This window comes from Ischnura elegans, chromosome X (genome assembly GCF_921293095.1).
Source record: "Ischnura elegans chromosome X, ioIscEleg1.1, whole genome shotgun sequence".
Taxonomy (NCBI): domain Eukaryota; kingdom Metazoa; phylum Arthropoda; class Insecta; order Odonata; family Coenagrionidae; genus Ischnura; species Ischnura elegans.
The window spans coordinates 1,727,844-1,742,531 of NC_060259.1; the positions used below are offsets into that span (position 1 = coordinate 1,727,844).

The 14,688-nt window shown below is 37.5% G+C and overlaps 1 protein-coding gene across 1 annotated transcript in view; it reads right to left on the minus strand.

Annotated features, from left to right (window-relative positions):
- The window catches only part of LOC124171939 (espin), a 445,604-nt gene that overhangs the window by 131,931 nt on the left and 298,985 nt on the right, over positions 1 to 14,688 (minus strand). Inside the window, exon 3 of the mRNA XM_046551385.1 lies at positions 7,682 to 7,865. Within this exon, the coding sequence (XP_046407341.1) occupies positions 7,682 to 7,865 (184 nt within the window). The remainder of the gene's footprint in view (positions 1 to 7,681; positions 7,866 to 14,688) is intronic.

A 14,688-nucleotide genomic window follows, 5' to 3' on the forward strand; every position in this document is an offset into this window, starting at 1 on the left:
AAATGGTTTTCAAGGCATGACAGCCCCAGCAGCAGAGAAGGTTGCCTCAACGTTGTAGCAACGTTACAAATGTTGCATTGTAATGATAACGTTGATGCAACGTTTTGACAACGTTTAATGGCAACGTTACTTTGCAACATTGTGAGCAACGTTTTATTTGCCTATTAGATTTTCCATTCCATAATCTAAGGTTTAAGCGTATCTAAAGTCCATGAATCGCGTTTTAAACAGCTTTTTTTTGGTATGCATCGACTTTAATCATTCGATTCCGTTTAGAATATTTTCAACGAAGGCGCCCGATAACTGTCTGAAAATCATCTAGGTAAGGAACGCAAAAAATTGTCCATAATCAACGGTTAAATTGTTTCCAAAGTTCTTTGAAAAATTCGTCAAACGACAATCCTTGTCGCGGCAAGTTTGCAGCAAACTCGCTGTGAAAGCTAATTCTGGCTTCAAAGCTACGTGCAAGCTTGAATAAAACTTACGAGATATGTGAACACATACTAGCCGTAGACTTAAACATCACACCTGCAGAAGACATGCTATATCGCACCAATAGCAGATTTGTCATATCATACCTGCTGCAAAATTGCCATGTCATACCTGTTGCAAACAGCAAGCTGTATTTATTTATTTACGGGAGAACCCATTAGCCATATTCCTACACATAACTTCACTGTAGACAACAGAAAATAATTAACACTAAGTATCACACACACATCATATTCAATAAACCCATTTAAAATTAAAAAAAAGGATGCACATCATGATGCAATGCGATTGCAATGAATACATGTAGATGTACAAAGAGAAGTATAAACACTCTTCATCTGTGTCAGATATTTCTATGGCCACAGCGAAATATCTCAACAAGGAGAGTAAATTTTGGTGGTAAGCGGTATGTTAGATATGATTTCATTCTCACGTATTTCATATCAACGATCATATATTTCATATCCTCTGTTATGATTTTCGAACTACCGCCCGTGTTTTACAACTATCGATCTATCGAAGTTCAATCGATACAAAATTTCTGCCACCATGATGATGTTTCAGCGTTGTTTACTTTCTTGCGTGCATCAATTTTCATTCTTGGTTTTACTCTCGCCCCAATTGAGTTGCAATCATTTGCATTGAGCTGCGAATCAATGGTCATCGGAATGTGAGATGTTATGTTTGACTTTTGCGGAATCCTTCCAAATCCTTCGAAAGTGTATCATCCGCGGGTGAGTAATTTTTTTGTGTGTTATGATTCGTATCAGGCAGAGTTTATACTTTCATATTATTGTGAACTATTTTTACTAAGTGGATTTCTTGAATGTGTGTTGCCTGCGCATATATCTGGTAGACTAGGGTTTAAACTTTAATAACTAATCAGATATTATAATTACACTACAATCCAAAGCTTACTTTTTATCAAATTTAATGGTTACTGTGAAACCGCGATTCTATAAGGCCGGAATCTCTACTATGGAGAAACTGTTGCCTATTGTAAAAATTTCAGCCTTTAAGCGGCGCGCTTTCACAGAAATATATAATGCGAAGAAATAAGTGTTGTTTTTAGCACAACGGCAATATCTGATTAGCTGGAAATTTTAATCGGAGAACAGTTTTCGTCTCATGGCGCCGTGACTCGTAATTGTCGAGAATAGTTAGGTTTATAAACTATGTAAGCTACTTCGTCGCAGTCATTGAATGTGAAGAACGTCAATAAGAATGCACAATAAATTTTTGGAATTTAGTAAAGGGTCAATGCATATCAATTTACCCGGGAAATTTTCGAAATTACACCCACCGACTCGGATTTTTAAGAAATGTTGGTCGCCTGCTACTACCACCTATTTAATGGCCCATGTAAAATGTTTCCTTTCTCACTCTCAGAGTTTGCAAGATATGAGGGGTCGAAGTTTGAAATGTTTGCCCAGAAGTGGCTCATTGCTTGAGATATTTGCTCATAGTTTGTTTTGTGTATTGAAAAAAATGGTATCAACGTACATTTGACTATTACTGTGCATTGTGTGGTAAATGATAACACTAATTTTAAAAAAATATTTAAATAATACTCTTCAATCATAAAGGTGAAATGAGTCCGGCTGAACTGGTGTTGTACAAAGTCACCTTCTTTCATCGAAGTAGTACACTCTACCAGAACCCATGGGAGCTAAGAGGATCAGTTCAGATGAAAACTTCAGCATCACATTGTTTTATCAATGACAAACCAAGTGTAGTTGATTGAAGTGTATTACTTAAATAATATTGAGTTAGTATTTTCATTTATCCTATAATGCACAGTCAGAGTCTAATTTACGTTCATACAATTTTTTCCATGAACTAAACACTTGTAAAGTAGGTGAATTCCAGGAAAGGAGCATAATTTCACGGAACATTTCCAAGACATTTGGGCTCTTTTCCTCTCAGCTGCCACAAGACAAGTATTGTTCTCATAAATGTTATATGAACAAGAGCCACATTGACTATTGTGGCTCTTGTTTGGTCTTAGATTTACTGGCCATTATGTCAAATACATCGTCATAAAGCTATGATTACACTTGTACTTATTATCTTATAATACAGGTCCAAATTCCCCCACGCTGAGGCAGAAAAAAGTAAATCCTGAAATACTCAGTGGCAATGCATGAGGGCTCAGGGGTGCCCTTCGAGGATACAACACACCGGGGCCGGGAACTGAGCCAGTGGCTTATACGCCCGATCACCCGGGGAGGGGAAGGAAAAAGGAAAGAGGCACCGCCGCGATAGGAGCCCGTCGACGCCTCCGGGGTAGGATAGGTTCGGAAGGGACGGGACGAGGGTAAGACACCTCAATGCTATTGAAGCGAAGAGGGCCCTACTATTACTCAGTGGTAGTAAAAATACCACCATTTTTATTTCATAGTATTTAGGAGCGCATATTTACCTCTAATTAAAGAAATTGGATGAGTTAACTAGTCTGCCTTTTGGTGATTATTCTGAAAATATGAAGAAATGTTTTTGAGCTAAAAAAATCGGTTAATTAACAATTTTTGACATTATTTTGGCAAGGCAGGGGGGGATGAAAGGAGTTACTATGGAAGCTACGTATTTGGATACACAATGGGTCAAAATTTCATTCAAATATATTATTTGGTTTCTGAGCTATGAATTTTTATCTTGTGCCCTACACACTGAATTGGGATCCCACTACTGCCACGTCTGAGCAAACATCTCAAGCTTTGACCTCTCATATCTTGCAAGCCATGAGAGTGAGGGAGGAAATATTTTTTGCATGGGTAATTATATAGGTGGTAGTAGCTAGTGACAAAAATTTCATAAAAATCGGAGTCTGTGCTATGGCCTGGGTGAACTGACATGGAATGACCCTAAATTTTGGAAAACTAAAGAAAAATCTTTGAGCCACATTGTATTAGTTTCATTTGTTTCAAACTCTTTGCTTTGACATTACTCTAATGCTAAAAACTGGGTATTGTCTTTAAAACTTGGTCAATAGAAAAGAATGATCTAAATGGTGATATTCATAATGTGAAAATGAATTAAACAGAGTTATTTTAGTTTGTATACTAGAGTTTGGCGTGGACAACACACTCAAAAAACCTTTGTGAAAATGGATGATAACATATTTATATTTAAAATCTGGCTAACATAAATTTTAACTGCCTACTCGTCTAGGTGGTGATGAAGCAAGCAAAAAGGTTCAGCGGTTGATACCCTTTTTAGGGATCTGGAAGGATTCTACAAAAGGCAAACAGAATGGAAGAAAAGCCTTTCTTCTCTCATTCATACCAAGCAATAGCTAATAAGTGCCTATTGTAATTAAAGCTGTTTCCTAGCTCATGATAAGTAATTTTGCTGTAATTCACTTTCAAAGGAGCAGCTTGGAAAGTTTTTAACATATCCGCTGGTATGGGTAATGAGGCTTGCATAAGTTTTTCCCTGGCACCAAAGACAGAGAAGGAGGCATGCACAAAAGAGGACAGCCAAAAGCTGCTGTCCCGTTGTTCATTTGTAACAAGAGAATGTTATTAAATATTGTATTCACCGCATAAACTTTTTCATTCCTACTCTCTACGTTACTTTTCATGTGAGTAGATGCCATACGATTTCATATTTATAGGCTTTACATATACATACTCGCATTTTCCATTTCTACTTCGCTCAAGATTAATGTTTAGTCCTTTCTTACTATAGGTGAAAACAAATATCATTTGTAAACCTCTGGCAATGGGTAAAAATATCCATTATTCCTCGAGTACGCAATTGGGATAGTTCAAGTGTGATCTCCGTATAGCTGATGCCCACATGCAATTGTTTTTATGGTAGTGTTCCTATTCCAACTTCACTTGAACTTTGATGAAATCATATACCTACACATTCAGCAATTACTTTTTACTGATTAATATCGCTATTTTGACTCTTTTAAAAGTTATTTTTAATGAAGAAAGCTATTTCAGGTTTTCATTTGTATGACAACTTATAGCCTAAGGTCATTTCCGTAATCTGAAACTGTTTGAAAAGTTTTTGTGAATTAGAAAAGATGGTGTGAATGTAGGGTGTTTTTAGCTATACCATCTTTCATGTACAATAAGTGGTTAATCCATTGTGTCACCATTTCTTGCTTTAAATATTGGAATGTACTAGTGAATTTCTTAACCTTAATAATACTTTTCTATGTAAAGTATATAAATGTGAATTAGCAATTCAACTAATGTTTATGATTTGCTTATACTCTTCCATTATGCGATACAACCTATTTTTAGAGAAATTACTCCAAATATTACCGTTGGTTTTTCTACTGATTTTGGACCATATCTGGGTCAATTCTCATTCAGCATTCCAAAATTGGAAAAAAAGGTTTTATCGTGGCGATAGTCCTCAACATGTAAGCAACTTGTGGGATGAATTAACTATTTTTAGCATTTATTCGCGGAGCATCGTTTTTGTATTTAGCACTAAACAACATATATTTAGCACTAAATTTATCTGCCAACTTATGTGCATATTAAATGAAGAAGAATGATTTGAGAAGAAGTTTTAATTGGCAAGAGAATTTTTCAGTTTTAGTTATAGTAATTTAAGGTTATTCCCAGTCATTACATATTACAGTAGAAGAAAATTTAAGACCTTTTCCTAAGCAAGTGTCATTACATACATAGGGGGTGTGAAACTAGCTTTTTCTGTGCGTGATGAGACATGTTACCAAGAGGAATAATATGGTAAGTATGAGTGGTGTGTGATATAACCCAGCAGGTATGTATGCAGCAGATTTGATGCAACAAGTTTGCAGGCTTTCCCAGCGGCAGGGAAGGTTCTCTCAACGTTGTAGCAACGCTACAATGAGGAAACATACAAGTTGTCACAACGTTTCTTAAAATTGTCACAACGTTGTCTCAACGTTGAAGTTCCCAGGAAACAACGTTGTGACAACGTTGTCTCAACGTTGTGACAACGGTAAGACAATATTGTCAAAACGTTGTGGCAACGTTAAGACAACGTTGTCACAACGTTGTTTTCTGGGAACTTAAACGTTGTGACAACGTTGACTCAACGTTGTGGCAACTTTAAGAAACGTTGTGACAACTTGTATGTTTTCTCATTGTAACGTTGCTACAACGTTGAGACAACCTTCTCTTCTGCTGGGGAGGGCCCGTTCAGAAGTTAATTGCCATTAAAACGGTGAAAACGAACAGGTTTCATCACGGTATTGTTGACAGTATTTATTGGTAGTTACATTACGTAAAATATTTACTCATTAGGATAAGAGCTGGTTATTGAAGCATTCTTACTATATTTTTAAGTTATAATAAATAATTATCATGCGCTTATAGCCCTTTAAACATCAATAATTATTAATAATAAATGCGAGACGATAAGCAGACGAAACCCGGCGGCCATATTACTTGTAGCGAGTAGCATGCTATGGGCCTCACTAGACTTTTGCAGCGGTGATCGTAGCGGTGCTCGGCCGCTACAGCGGCTACGTCATCAGATGATGACGTATCTAGCACTAGTGAGGTTTCTGGATACGGGCCTAAGTCTTCTCTTTGATTTCATGGATTGCTTTCAAAATGTAAAATTAAAAATTACGAGGGACCCTGTGTATTTTCCTTTTCTTGTTTGTGCACAGTTGAGTTCAGATTTTATCACAGCTATTTGATTTTTAAACAAACGATGAACAAATTTAAGATCATTATAGAGCACTCCAATTTCTTTCAGAATTCTAAGCTTTAAACTCCAACCCACGTTATCAATGGCCTTTTCCATGTCAACCAATGCCAAGAAAGCCCATTTTTCTTTTCCACTCCCTTCTCCAAGATCAGCATAAGAGGCAAAAGTGCTTGTCTTGTTCTCTTGCTATTCCCAAATCTGAATTGGTCCTAATCCAGGATTTCTTCTTCTCTTCGATCAATTCTAGTGTAGATAGTTCTCGTTAGTTTCTTCGACGCAATTGTTGTCAGGCTTATGGTCCTTAAATATTCACAATTCTCTGCTCTCTTCTTTTTGGGAATAAATATGATGATGTTCCTCTCGAAGTCACTTAGTGTATCTCCTGAAGAGAACGTATCGCAGATAGTTTTGCACAATTGAGTTGATTCCTTCTCTCCTGCATTTTTAAAAGGCTCTGTTAGAATATCATCTATTCCTGGAATCTTACTCTGATGCAGGCCTCTTATTGCAGTGTCAAATTCCGACCTGAAGATGCTGGCTTCCATTCCATCCTCTTATACTTCGCTTTCCCCGTCGACAATTTTTGAGCTGAGTTTGATTCCGTGGTTTCATTCCTTTCATGGTTTAATTCTTTCCATCTCCTGACTTCTCCTTCGTTTTCAATTCACACATTTTCATACTTGTCCCTTTTCGTATCACATCTTGTACTCCGTTCTTTGAAATGGTTCCTCACTATTCTACAGGCCGCTTACATTTTCCCTAGTACGAGGTTATTTTGCTCAACCTGGCGAAGGGTCATCATCCACGAATCTCTAGCTTTCCTCGCTTTACGACCAATCTCGTTCCTTATTCTCTTGTAGCGAGACTGACCTTACTCGGAATCCATTAAATACAATTTTATAATAAAATAAACATTGAAGTTACCTGTAGGCATTAGTTTCTAATATTAGTGTTTACTTCCAACACTTGAAGCCACTTGATCTACGTGAATGAAACTGAACCGTCCAGTGGACTGCAGACTATTTACTACGCAAGCTTAAGAAATGATGGGAAGGCTTATATACTTTTTAGTATGAATGTAAGATAACGAACGCTAACTGAAACTGCAAGCAACATCAGCAAAAAATTTCAAAACACGAGATGCTTATTGTGAGCTCTGCGTTGCACACGTGGTACAGCATTTCGAGAATAAGGGTTAATTGCATAACCAAGACAATACGTTAAATTTTACCCAATAATGGATTATTAAATTTTGAATTTGAATCCTTCTTAAAGACATAAAATTTGAAATCCTATCCTGCGGTTTTTTCTAAGTGATTTGTAAATAAAAAGAATTTCGACTACTTCAAAAGCCTTTTCATACAGAGGGAAATGCAGAATCGGTCATTTTTTTTCAAAATACTCCACTGTAAGTAGGAATAACACCTTGTCATTCACCCTCGATGCTATAGCGACCACTGGCATAACATTGAAAAAGGCAATTTGGCTGAGGAAGAGCATTTCAATTTGCATCATCACTCACCATCCACTGGATGCAGGCAAGGCATCCCATTTGAGCAGCCGCGTGAATGGGCGCCATGCCGTCTTTGGCTCTCGTGTACAGAGAGCCTCCTGCTTCCTCCACCAGATAGCGCAGCACGTCCAGATGGCCTTCCTGCGCCGCCAAATACACCGGCGTCACTTCATTGTCCATCCGGGTGTTGGCACTGCGGGGAGACAATAGAGACAAACTCACAAAATGTTTCCCGAGATGGAAATTTCCAGCTAGATGAATGAGAGGGGAACGTGGGGAGTAGGCATAAAATGCCGAATAGCGAGCTGGGACATTTCACCCAAATTCGAGCGGACGCATGTCCCTTGGCTCATTCATTACGACGAAATTTGGAAAATGCCTTCGCTTGATTAGAAAACGGAAAACCCTAAGTCTTTTTGAAATGCATGCAACGGTTAAACTGTAAACATGCAACCACAATTTTTACGAAAGCGTGTTCGCATTACACTTCATATCTCAGGAAAGAAAGAAATTTAGTTCAGCATGCAATCAATGCCTCAGTTTAAAAGTCTTGAATTAAGAAAGATCATTTGCAGAAAATTCCGGCGATACACGTTCGGTTCCACTCGCGTGGAGAAACGTTCTTCATGCATTGCAATAATGAAGTGCATGCATGTTGAAGTAGCAGGGGTAAGGTGGTGAGTGGCCGGGAGGAAACAGGTCCAGAAAGGCAATCCTTCGATACAGGAAAAAAACACCCGTTGGGTGGAACGCATGGATGGTCCTCCATATTTACAATCGCATTTTTACAAGGGGTTAATAAATTGATATGAGGGGGTGAGCGAGGAATATTGGGTGCTATGCATGTCGAGATGTACTATCATTTGCAAAAGTCTTGCAACAAATCGAGCGGCGCCACTTTCGCTCCATTGTCGATTTCTGGCCACCATTAAGTTTGAATGATCACTATCTAGGTATGAATCTTCATGGTAGCTCGGGAACGACTCACGAACGGGTCATCGTGATACGGGAGTGAGACGTAGGAAATCATTACGATGTTCAGTTGAGTAAACGAGCGTAGATGTTGTTAAGTCGTCGCGGCGTTTGAGATTATTTTTGTACCCGTAGTTGACTGGAGTAGATAATTGAAAATATTCACCCGTTAAAAGAGTGGGTACCTATGACGCCTGGCTTCCAATGGTAAACCCCATAAGGCCGGCTGGGGGCACGATTTCGCCATTAGGAACACGGAAATCAACTCGCTCGTAACCCTTTCTTTTAGGGATTCAACGTCGTTCAGGAGACTTTATATTAAGTTGTTGAAATATTTGTTCGATATAGAAGAATTAATAAATGAAAAAAAATTAACTGGCAATTTTCCGGAAAAAAACACGACTCTGTCGTCTCCACCATATTTAATTGATGGGCATTAAATAGTTCTTCACGCAGGTTGAAGCTGATAAAGATAGCTCCATAAGCTTTCTTCTTCATTAATTATCAATTTGTTAATTGGATAAATATATTTACACCGATGGAAATGTTTCTTCGGAAAAAATTGAATTTTGATTGCCAAAAAAAATCGCTAGGCGTCATCGTTGCTAGCAGAATGTGTGTCTCTATTTTTACTGTTTACATATCTAGAAGAGGCTTCAATTTTTACGATAGCACTAACATATTTAGTGATCATGTCGCATTAATCTTCTTTTTGTTATAATAAATTAGTTATTGTTTCGATTTTAATATTTCGGCCATTATTATATTATTAAGGACAACCAACTTAAAGAGTGACTTAATAGTACGACTTTTCCCTATCCATGAATGCCTCTATTGGTAAGGTGTCCAATAACAACAACGGACAGAGATTAAATTGAAAGTCAATTTAAACCAATATTCGCCCTTTTTTAGGGAGGGAAATACTTTGCGCATCTATTAGGGAGGTAAAATCCTTTGCGCATCTATTAGGGAGGTAAAATACTTTGCGCATAATTTAGCCGCTCCCTCAGCTCTTAACGCTGAATCGGGTGCTCCCGGGCCGTAGTTTTGGTCAGCTAATAGGTCCTGCACCTCGTCTTGCCCTACATCTTTATCGCAACTTTACCAGCCAGGGACGAGAAGTAGGTTACCTGGAGTAAAACTTGCAGGCCGTAAGTGGTTCTCACGTACTTCCAAAATAGTGTAAATAGGGCCAATTTGTAGCACTATCATATACATGTTGATGCCACAATTTTCTTGAAGAAAGTACGCACTAGAAAAATAGTTGATAAATACCTCAAGATAAGCCTTTCCAATATTTAAAAATGAGCACCGTGGTGCGTGCGCGATTAAGGATTACCATTACATAGGTTATTCCTAGGATTGTACTTAGTAGATCAGCTAGTCTCACATTCTGTCCCTTTCCAACAAAATTACTGTATTAAAAAACACTGATTGTAAACTGAAGCCTAAAGTTTAAAAGTAAAATTCTCCACTTAATTTATATCTTTTTCTATCTCTAAGAAAAGTTTCCGTCACTGCTCATTTACGAAACGAAAAAGGGTAAAATTGTTCAGAAAAACTTTGCTGGAGAAATTAACTTGGTAGGAAATGGCGACAAGTTGATGACAAATAGGCAGCATACTACATAGACGGACAGCATAATCGCTGCAAAATATCATTCATAATTTTCTTTTTAATCAGATAAAAATGATCTATTTAAGAAATTACGTATATGGAACCTTAGATTATTACGATAGTTCTCATTCCAAAGGTTAATAATGTTGAGCAGTTACATATTACAGTTGAGCAGCAGCATATAGCACTAGGAATTACATTCACCAGTGATTCTGATTGGAGTTCCTTTAAGAAAACGCAATTGATTCATCCTACCGCGCTAACTACGCATGGTTCCCGTCGCACGGTCATTTAAATTATAAATTGTTGCAAAAAATGCTCAAATTCAACAGCTAGTACCCTCTTAACATAAATTTCAAAAATAAAAAATCTTTAAAATAAAATACGGCTGTGCGGAGGATAAAAAATTTTCGGCCACGGGAAGGACTTGAACGCGGGCCCTTCCTGTCACAGAGCTATTTCTAGCTCAAAGTCATGTTACGGTAATTTTCATTATTTACAGTTATTGTAACACTGAGCTCCTTCGTGTGCTTCTCATGCGGCTTCTCACTTGAACGAATTTGATCAAAATAATCACTTTCTCGGTATATTAGTCTTTTATTCGTTTATATGATTATAACTTGAGCACGGAGGCTTTCGCATACTCTATGTTTCGGCCGGTTAGTATATACAATAGGAATATAATGATGTTGTCGCCTGCGACTTCGGTATGGTAACGTCTTTTTAAGTTATTATTATTTGTTATTATGTTTCAAACTCAGTATTTGTATTTCTAATGAAGCAAGCGTATACATTCATTACAAACAGAAATTGTGTTAGGATTTGCTTACGTCCTTCTTACTCGACTTGAAAGGTTTTATGAAATGAGCTGCAGTTCCACTGATGCCTTAAACATAAAACGTATATTGCCAACAAACACATTTCCTAATACAATGTTACCTACTTAATGCAAGTAGAAAATTCAATTAATAATGCTAAGTAAGTATCCTACATTATCCCGAATTCATCAGAGTATATGTAAATGATTGCATCTAAATAAGATAACTTAATCATCAACGACATAGCAGCTTGGAGTTATTATTCGCATTCACACTAATTCAGCAGTAGAACATATTATCAAACAATACCTGTTGAAATCCGACAATCATTAAAAATGGGACTTTTAGCTGGAATTAAGTTTTCCTCGTCATACTTTGAATAAGTGGAAAGGAATACATCTTTACCGATTGACGGACGTCGGAGAACTCTATTATTACTTACGCAACGATTAATGCCGATCAGCTTAACTAATTCATATTTTACGTGTTTGCTCAGATATTTATATGATGAAACACTGGGAATTTCAAAGCTGCCTCGTATCATATGTCGTATATATTGTGTTAAAACATCAACCCGAGTCGATTGATATAAACACAAGTCTGCCATGTTCACAGTGGACGACTCGTGATTTCCAGCTCTCTGAAAAGAGCTGAGATCACTCAAAAAGAGCCAAGCTACCAACTTTTTAAAATCTCTCCGAGGAATTACCTTCGATCTTTCCTACTGCATTAAATGCTACAATGTCTTTGGGGGAATATCATTAACATTAATTTCACTTAAATGGAAGCGGTCAAATCCCGAGACTGAAAAGGATGACAAAATACCTCACCCACCCAATGACCCGTTCTCCATGCATTGAGCCATGAAGACTAGTATTGAATTGTTGCATACACCCGAAAACCATACAATTTCCGGGGACAATCTTTGTGGAGCGAAAGTGGCGCCGCTCGATTTGTTGCAAGACTTTTGCAAATGATAGTACCTGAGAACGTAATGAAGGCTATTCGAAGAAAAATGGAGAGCAGGATGAAAGGAGGAAAATAAAAGCTACATTTGTAAAAATCGATTAGAAAATTCGAATTTTGTAATTAACTTAAAAATTGTCTAAATACTGTAAAATAACAAGGTCATAATTTGTTTCGGTCTTTACAATGAGCCATTGAATGCATATTTCTCTTCCTTATCTATTTATGGCGTTATGGCGTCTGATGCGAAGAGCCAGACGCCGATGCGGCGGCACGCCTTCACTTAATTCTTTTTATTTCTTAGAGGAAATATTACGGATTACCCTGATAAATGTTTTCAAAGTTGTAGAGCGTTGTATTGCACCCACAAAATTGAAAAAATGAGAAAAAGAGAAGGGGTAATAAAGAAATTAAGCTTCATAAAACAATCTATCTTTCATACGTTTAATTCGAGTCCTTTAATTTGACACTTTGCATGGTTTCCTATTTCGGAGATATGATCTAACGTGAAAACGCTTTCTTAAAATTGCAGTTTTACAACATTGGAACATCTTATAAATCGTTTCCTGGAATTGCAAAATGACGTGGATTTTCGTTTTCTAATCAAGTAACGGCAATTTTCCAAAATTCGTCGAAATCGGTGACCCACATGAAAAACAGCCTCCATTGTGGTTGAATTAGGCTGCAATCCAATGATATTTCATCAATGATTGCAAAATCCAGAGTATTAGCAGGCGAAGAAGGTTATTTAGAAAAATATGCATCCCGTTTTAGAAAGCCATTAAAATAATAATTTCACATTCTCGCCACCACGAACATATCTTTCTTCAAATACATTGAAGCCTTGAAGCAAGTTTCAATGAAACAGGTGACTGTAACACAAAATGGCAATGGAGGAGTTCAAAGTAAAAATAATGTTTTCGTAGATAGTGTAAAATCGCCTGTTTATGACATTCAATTCGTCCCGTAAAATATTATTACTCAGTGTAAATTAAATACACTCAATGAAATTTATAATACGGAATGTAAGTTAAAGTGGAATACGATAATACCAAGAAAAAATTCAGATTAAAATGCGCTCAATTTAAAAAATTGAGAAAAACCTTTTTCAGCCCAGTGCACAAGTCAGTAATTCGAAAATGTAAGGAAAATATGTCTATTTAGCAACAAAACTTAGGTTGTTATTGAAATTGGAAATGAAGAGGGCTAACCCTTCAGAAGAACACCGTTCAAAATTTAACCCACGAATATTACAAGAGTTTCCTCAAGTCGGCCTCTAAATGTGTTGAAACGGAATATGTCGTAAAGCGAGGAAGGCTAGAGAAGCGTGGATGAAAAATATCTGTGAAGACGTAAAACAAAGAGTTGTACAACGGAAACAGCCTCAAAACGAAAGCTAAACGAAAGGGAAAGGGAAATGGATGAATATGACATGGGAGCCCACATTGAAGAGCAGAACTTATTGCGGCAGTAAAAGACCTGCGGATGAATAAAATATCTGGAATCCACGATATTCCGACAGAGCTAATTTCAAATGCAGGAGGAAAGACCTTGAAGCAGGTGTAAACAATCGGAAGTGATGTGCATTCATGAAGTGACACAGCGAAGGATTTTGAGAGGAATATTACAATCCCAATTGAAGAAAAGAGCGAAGAAATGTGATCATTTTTTAACCACAAGCCTGAAAACACATGCATCAAAGATACTGATTAAGATCATTTATTTGAAAAATAGAACGAAGAACAGAAGAATATTAAAAAAAGGACCAATTCGGGTTCAGAAAAAGCAAATACTCAAGAGAACCCATGTTGTTACTTATACTGCTCATAGAGAAGAGAATGTAGTAGACCCGATCATTTCGTTGGTGGACTTGGAGAAGACGTTTGGCAACGTGGATTGGAACTTAGTGCTTGGAATCATGAAAGGAATTGGAGTTCTTCACAATGAAAAGAGAATCATCCACAGTTTATGCAAAAATCCAGGGAGCGGTGATAAAATCCGGGATCAGCTTTGAAGACGCAAGATTTAGGAAAGAAGTGAGACAAGGCTGCGCATTGATGAAATTAAAGAAAAGGCCTCGGGAGTGAATATCCATGGATAAAAAAGTAGCATGCCACGATTTGGTCACAACATAGCTGTGTTAGAAGAGACAGAGGAGGATTTGAAAGAGATTCTGTTTAATATGAGTAGGGTAATGGGTAGATATCAGATGAAAATAGGCACAAAGAAATCCAAGATAATAGCATTTAGCAGAGGAGAAGAAGTCGAGATGAACAATAAAATAAGGAAACAAAAACTGGGAGAGGTGAATGAATTCTGTGATTTGGGAAGCAGGATAGGTAGCGATGGGAGAGGCAAGAAAGCCCAGCAGCATCAGGATATCCCAGACGAAGCGAGTATTCCAACGAAAGAAAGATCTACTGCCACACGGGAAAGTTAAACGTAGAAGTAAGGAAATTGTTTATCAGATCTTATATTTGAAGAATGCTTCTCTTTGGAAGTGAGGCATGGGCAATGGCAGCTGAGGGGAAATCAAGGGTAGGGAGAGGCGTTCGAAATGCGGTGCGACAGAAGAATGCTAAGGATCAAAGGGATCGCTCGAGAAAGTATTGAGGTCATTCTAAGAAAAGTAGGAGAGAAGAG